At 40.1% G+C, this 7,194-nt stretch overlaps 1 protein-coding gene across 1 annotated transcript in view; it reads left to right on the top strand.

Moving 5' to 3' along the window:
* CDKL1 (cyclin dependent kinase like 1) overlaps positions 1-6,341 on the top strand; it is a 63,632-nt gene extending 57,291 nt beyond the window's left edge. Inside the window, exons 8-10 of the mRNA XM_056134297.1 lie at positions 1,161-1,217; positions 3,874-4,029; positions 6,212-6,341. Of these exons, the coding sequence (XP_055990272.1) occupies positions 1,161-1,217; positions 3,874-4,029; positions 6,212-6,319 (321 nt within the window). The 3' untranslated portion in view covers positions 6,320-6,341. The remainder of the gene's footprint in view (positions 1-1,160; positions 1,218-3,873; positions 4,030-6,211) is intronic.
* The last annotated feature ends 853 nt before the right edge of the window (positions 6,342-7,194 follow it).

Raw genomic sequence — 7,194 nt, forward strand, 5'->3', positions numbered from 1 at the left:
GGATGGGTCCTGTGTGTCACAAGCCAACCCGCTGGCTTCAGCCCAGGCTCCTTGCTGAGATAGCAGAGCTTCAAGTCTACAATGCTGCGTCAGTGACCCAACACAGAGAACCAGGGAATGAGAAGGTTACGCTCACATGCTAATGCAAACCCACGTTGGGACCTTTCTTCCCCTGTTGATCCCAGGGAAATCCCAGATGGAGGCCTCTTATCAGTGATTAGTTAAGTGTACTCCTGGGAATTTGTCTTTTGGCAGACTGGTTCCCTATTCAAAGGAACAAAGAGCTCTAAACATGACCAGAGCACTTGGGGCTGTGCTTCATGAAATAAACCTGGCCAGTCACTTCTGCCCCCACTCACCCGCTGTTATCTTTCCACACATAATGCACTCATCTGTGTCACTCCGTGTGGCAGGCACAGTCCAGCTCCCCGCTTAGGTCAGCCTCCAAGTCAGTATTTCTTTCATGGGCCTGGGTGTCTGGCAGGCACTGGGCATCATTCCTACTTCATGGGGGCTGTTATTCCTGATTGTCTCCAGCATGTGGCTAGAGCAAAATGGCCTTATTTGGCCACAGGGTGATTGATGAATGTCTTCTGGGGAGACTCTTTCAACAGTCCCATTATCCAGGAAACAGCAAGCTCTTGAGGGAGTAGACAGCAGTATTTACTCCAGAAAGCCAAGAAGCATCTGTCCACCTGGGTGAAGGGAAAAATCTTCTTAAAGCCTCTCTTTTACATGATTTTCAATAAATGCAATAATTGAGGCTCCTTTTATGTAAATGCCAAAAATCATTCTGACGAATAGCAAGTTGTATATATTGAGGCAGGAAAAAGAGGAAAAAAAAGGAAAGGTTGATGAAGTTGGTTTCTCAGTCACTTGTTTCATGCATTAGTTCTGGAGTAAATAAAAAGAATAACTTTGAAGAAAATTTTTTATAAAGTTTGTGGGTGGAGACAGGGTGCTTGTGAAACAGACCTTTGGGAGGTTGTTTTAGTTCATTTGGAGGTGGGGTGGGCAGAGAGTTCAGGGCAAGAAAGATGACAGAAAGATGCGTTTTTCATGCAAAGGAAACATATTCTTGTACTTAAATACGTGCTGCCAATAACACTCCTTTCTCTTTTTCTCCCCTTCCCCCGCTTTTTTTTAAATAAAAAAAACAGGAACCACTTGAATTAAAATTTCCAAGTATTTCTTATCCAGCCATGGGACTTCTAAAGGTAAAATTGTGGTTTCTTTTAGACCGAGAAGCTCACAACAGAATAGGAATGTGTTGTATCAACCCATAAACAGAAAAGGATTCCTTTTAGCATTCTTCTTTGAAAAGCTCACATATTTTCAGTCTCTAAAGTGGGTCATAATTCAGTACAGTGAAAACACATGTTAAAGAAACACGACATTGTATTCAAAATCTAAATTTCCTCAAAATAGAATTTTCAGAGGATTGTTTTACAAAAGAATTCTTTTAAAGGAAAAGTTTTAGTTAGAAGACCTCTTCTTTTGTATTGATTTCTTGTTAGTTTGCAACGTTAGAGAACTTGTAAGTGCTAGCATTGTACCTTTCTGCGTTTGTAGGAATCTTCGGACACTTCACCAAGGTTCCAGTGCCATAGTTTTCACTGAATCTTAGAGTTAGTTTTGTTGTTTTCTGCCAGCTTATTTGCTGTAGTTATTTATATTCTACAGATGAGTGAAAGCATCCGGTAATTGTCTTTCACTTCCTTTCTTATTTCACTTGCCATAATCACTCCAGGTTTCATTCATTTCATCCCAAATAGTACAATTTCATATTTCCATGGAAATTGGTTACATCTAGTGCTCAGGAGATCAGGAAGTGCTGGGGATTAAAGGTGGGGTTCCTGCAGCAGAGCATATACTCTGGTCCTTGCACCATCTCCCTGGCCCAATTCCAGCTTTTTAAATGGCAGAATCACATTTCATTCTATATATAAGCCACACTTCTTTATCTACTCATCTTTAATGGGCCTTTAGGTTAATCCCATGTTTGGGCTATTGTGAATATCACTGCTCTGATTATCTTCTCAAATTGTGAAAATTTTGTTTTAATATCAATTGGATAAATGCTGAGGAGTGCAATTACCAGACTGTATGATATAGAATCCTTTAAATTGTTTGTTTTTGAAAGAATTCTTTAAAATAGCTAATTTCCTAATACATTTGAAGTTGGCTTCAATTTTAAAACTTGATTTATTGTGCATTCTTATTAACATATAGTCTTTATATAAAATTAGATACTAATTTAAATATTTTCATGAGGGACTAGATACTACAGGGGGTAAGATACTGACCTTGTATATGGCTCACCCTAGTTTGGTCACTGGCACCACCTATAATCCCAGGAGCACTGCTGAGTGTAACTTCTGAGCACTGTTAGTATGGTCCCCAAACCTCCCAAAATATATTTTTCCAAGTTATAGCCAATGTTCCAGTAATTTCAAAAAGCATATAATTCACTTACTTCATGTGCATATAGTAATAATACTCAGACAGTTCCTTGGAGTACGTATTTGTTCAAGATGATGCATCTAAGTCAGAATCTTATGGCCCACTTAATGGCAAGGCAAATAGTTAAGAATTATGTATAAGCATCAATATTATACTTTTCCTTCCATCATGCATACACATATGCTTTCAATTTATAGATCCTTTCTGGAAGATTATATGTATTTTTAAAAGGGCTGGAGCGATAGCACAGCGGTAGGGCATTCGCCTTACACGCGGCCAACATGGCCGACCCGAGTTCGATTCCTCCGCCCCTCTCGGAGAGCCCGGCAAGCTACCGAGAGTATTCGATATGCCAGACACAGTAACAACAAAGTCTCCAATGGAGACGTTACTGGGCCCGCTCGAGCAAATCGACGATCAACGGGAGGGCCTTTACCTTTACCTTTACCTTTAAAAGACTAATTGGTCCGGGGCTGGAGTGATAGCACAGTGGGTAGGGCATCTACCTTGCATGCAGCTCGACCCTGGTTCGATTCCCAGAATCCCATATGGTCTCCTGAGCACCACCAGGAGTAATTCCTGAGTGCAGAGCCAGGAGTAACCCCTGTGCATTGCTGGGTGTGACCCAAAAAGAAAAAAAAAGGACTAATTGGTCGTAGAAGGGAGAATGAAAATTAGAAGAGATTGCTGCTGTATGAATTTTACCTTTACCATGAGTAGGTAGTATTACTAAGTTTTAAAAAAAAACTATTTTTAATTTTTAAATGTATTTGTTACTTTTGATGGACATCTCCCAAGTGGTACTCAGAAGGCTCAAGGGCTCTTCCTGGAAATTCTCAGACAAACAGACTGAGGGGTTGATGTAAGGGCCCTGTGGTGCCTGGTATTACCAGGCTATCGCATTGATGCTCAAGGTATCCATTACCACACCCAGCAGTGCTCAAGGAGCCTCCAGAGCTGTACCCAACAATGCTTGGGGGTCCAAGTCATGCCAGAGATTGAGCTGGTGTAGACTGCTTACAAGCTATGTGCTTTAACCCCTGTACTATTTCTTTCTAACCCCCAAAACCTAATCTGCAAGGCCAAAACTCATAAAATAGATAATTTCTGTGATTTTTGAGTATGTAGGATTTGATTATTGATTCCCTCAGGGTAGAACACCAACTGCCAAGAAAAAGGTGGAGAAAACATTTTTTTTTTTTTTTTGCTATTTCTGAAAATGATTCCTTATGTGACTTCCCATTGAGGAATGTTTGTGAAAGAATCTGAAATCATTACTGGTGTGTTTTTCCTGATTCCCTTGCTTCCTATTTTCAACTACAACTCAGTCTTTCAAAGAGGGTAAAGGAAAGACACTTGCAAGTTAGTACTACGTTAAAGAAATAAGAAGAGGAAATTGTGTTTTTGCAGGGCTGTCTCCATATGAATCCTGCAGAGAGGCTGACCTGTGAACAGTTGTTGCTGCACCCGTATTTTGACAGCATCCGAGCAATAGCAGATTCGGCCAAAGGACCTGATAAACCAGTGAGAAAGACACTGAGACCAAGTCGAAAGCATCTGCCGGGGGTAAAAATGCTTACTGATGCATCTAAAGTTGTAATGTCAAATCTCATCCTACCCTAATGCAGTTTCTATCTATACTCAAGGTGGCAGTTGTGCCGATAGCTCCAGCACACTCATTCCAGCCCTAGATGGTATATGGATGGTTTCCCCAGGAACATTCGTAGAGCGCTGCCTTCTTCTTCCTGAATCCCAAAGTCATCTTTGCTTTGTCATTTCCTGCTGCTAGAGGCTTTAGCTATCTGGGCCTGTCTGAACTCAGATTCTCAGCCAGGCACTCTAGGGTGGGTCCAGCAGCATATAGTTAGGCTTTGGAAAAACATGTCAGATTTATCCCATGTTACACTGTCATCACTCTTGCCTTCAGTTGATTTATATTCCAGGTTTATCTAGAAAAGGGATCATCAGAGTCATTGAGAGCAAACAGGGTGGTGAGTGTGTTTGGTGAGAGCTGCAGAACACCTAGTTAATTAAAAAAAAAAAGTGTCTAAAATGCACACTGGGGACCTGTAAAGAATCACAGCTGGTGTAAAGTACCCAGATGGTCTTCCATGTTATGTTATAAATCAAAAGCTGTAATAAGTGGGCTGAAGTTGTAACCTCAGCTAAGATGAGCTAGCTGCTCCTGGGTTACTTCAGGATCTGCCTAAGTACCTCTTAAGCTATAAATTATCTAACCTTCCTCTCTTCTTTTAAGTCTCCACTGCCCAGAACATGAATGATAGCTAGGAGTATTTGAGACTTAGAGGAGTGAATATCCTCCTTTAGGTAACAGCTTATCAGGAATAAGTTCTGCATGAATTCTGGGCCTATAAGATAGACCAGAACCGTGAAATTAAGAATGGCTTTATTTTGGCTGGGGAGATAGCTCAAAGAGCTGGAGCACAGACTTTGCATGTGGGAGGCCCAGGTTTTAGCCTCAGTACTACGTGGTCCTCTGAATTCCACAGGGGAATAACCTCTAGCATAGCACTGGGAATTGCCCTGGGGCACCGCCAAGTATGATCCCAAAACAGGAGAAGAGGAGAAAGAGGAGGAGGGAAAGGGGGAGGAGAGGAGAAGGTGGAAAAGGAGGAGGAGGAGGGAAGAGGAGAAGGAGGGAGAGGAGAAAAAGGAGGAAGAGGAGGAGGGGAATATTAACATGTAGAGAGGAAAGGGGGAGGAGGAAGAATAACTATTTTATTCTGTCAGATGACCTACATAGAAAAACAGACTGGAAAGATACTCTTTCCTTAGCTTGATCTTACTTTAAATAAAAGATAAATGCTTTTGAGGGAAATATTTCCTGATCAAAAGAACAAGCTATGTACATATTTAGTGGACAAATTACTTAAGTACCCTGGATATCAGTATTCTTTCCCCCTACCTCCTTTGGGCCACACCCAGCAGTGCTCAGGACTTACTCTTGGCTCTGTGCTCTGGGGACCATATATAACCATACCAGGGTCAGCTCCATGCAAGGTACATGTCTCACTCCCTCCCCTTACTATCTCTTTGGTCCCAAGGATCAGCATTCTTTGCTCTAAGGCAAGGCACTAGCTTAAATGATCCCTAAGGCCACGGCAGGCCAACTCCTGGGAAGCTATGCTTTTTTTCCCCCCAAAAAAATATTAACATGTAGATTTTAAAAGTGTTTTACTTAAAAGTTGTCTTAGTTCAGATTATATATTACAAGAGTATTAATGTTTATGATTTTGATATACAAAGTTACAGCACCCCACCCGCACTAAAGTACCCATAATCCCCCACCGTTGTCCTATGTAACCTCTGTTTCCATCTTCATTTCCCCCTGGCCTTCATATTTTCTTTAACATATGCATTTTGTTTTTAATGTTAAATCTTTTGAAGGAAAGCAAAGACTAGACTTAAATATTGTGTTCTCTTTTCAGATTTTGGACACCTAGCAGAAAAGGTGTTTCTATGCTAAAAACAAAACAAAACCTTCTGTATTTCTTTTGTGATGTTTTATCAATAATGAAAAAAGTCTATGGCAATGAATAAGTCTGTGATTTTTTGTTTATTTATTTTGGTTCACACTTTGAGGAGTTATTCCTGGCTCTGTGCTCATGGATCACTCCTGGTGGTATACAGGGGATAGGTGGTACTCAGGGGTGAACCAGGGTCAGCCAAAAGTAAGGAAAAACCCTGTACTATTTTCTGACCCTAATTCTGTGTTTTATATTTTCAGTTGCAACACCTACCTCAGCTGACTAACAGCAGTATCCTTCCAGCTTTGGATACTAAGAAATACTACTATAATACCAAGAAACTTAACTATCGCTTTCCAAACATTTAAGGAGCTTGGAGACTGATAAGAAAAAAAGGACGATCAAAAACTTGAAGAAAATTAAACATACGTTTGACTAAAAACAATCACAATGTTGAAAAAACATTGAGAGAACTTAAGCAACTAACCAGGAGGCTACTTGGCAAGATATGGTGGGAAATTCCAGATGTAGTCTTCATATTTGATGTGGGTAACTAGAACAGAAAGGAGAAACTTAGGTTTTCACTTATATTCTTTGTTGTAAATAACTGAATCTATGGGTAGAATACAAGTGGATTTTGTGCTGGCAAAATTTATGCTCCAGTTGTACTATATGTAACATATGAAAAGGAATAACAAAATGCCGACAGGTATTTCCTTGGGTCTGTTTTCTTAATCCTATCTTCTCCCTTTATAGATTGTCTCAGTATCATAGGGAAAATTCTTATTCTTGAAATCCAAATGTTTGAAATTCCACTTCTTACTTTCTGTTTTGATTTTTATATTTTAAAACATTCCAAGAATATTAAGGAGTTCAAATATTTAAAGTAATGTAGGTCCTTATAAAACACTAGCATTTATATACTTCTGTATTAAATGCTGTATAGGTACTTCTTAACATGTATTTCTGTATTTAATTTTAGTAATGGACTGTCATAAGACATTTTAGCAGGCAGTCATTATTGTCATGCATGTACACTTGTTCATCCAATTCTCCCTTGTAAATAATGGCATGAAGCCTGGTGACTGACCAGGGGGTGTCAAGGGATGGAACAAGGCCTACAGACATCACAGGAACTGAGCCTTTGCTTTTGAAAAGCTTGCAAGATAATTAGTGCTTCATTCTCTCCAGCTCAGCCTTAGACGTGTCATATAGGCAGGACTATACATAGTGATCAGTGATC

The sequence above is a fragment of the Sorex fumeus genome, unplaced genomic scaffold, assembly GCF_029834395.1.
Source record: "Sorex fumeus unplaced genomic scaffold, SorFum_2.1 ptg000098l, whole genome shotgun sequence".
Lineage (NCBI taxonomy): Eukaryota > Metazoa > Chordata > Mammalia > Eulipotyphla > Soricidae > Sorex > Sorex fumeus.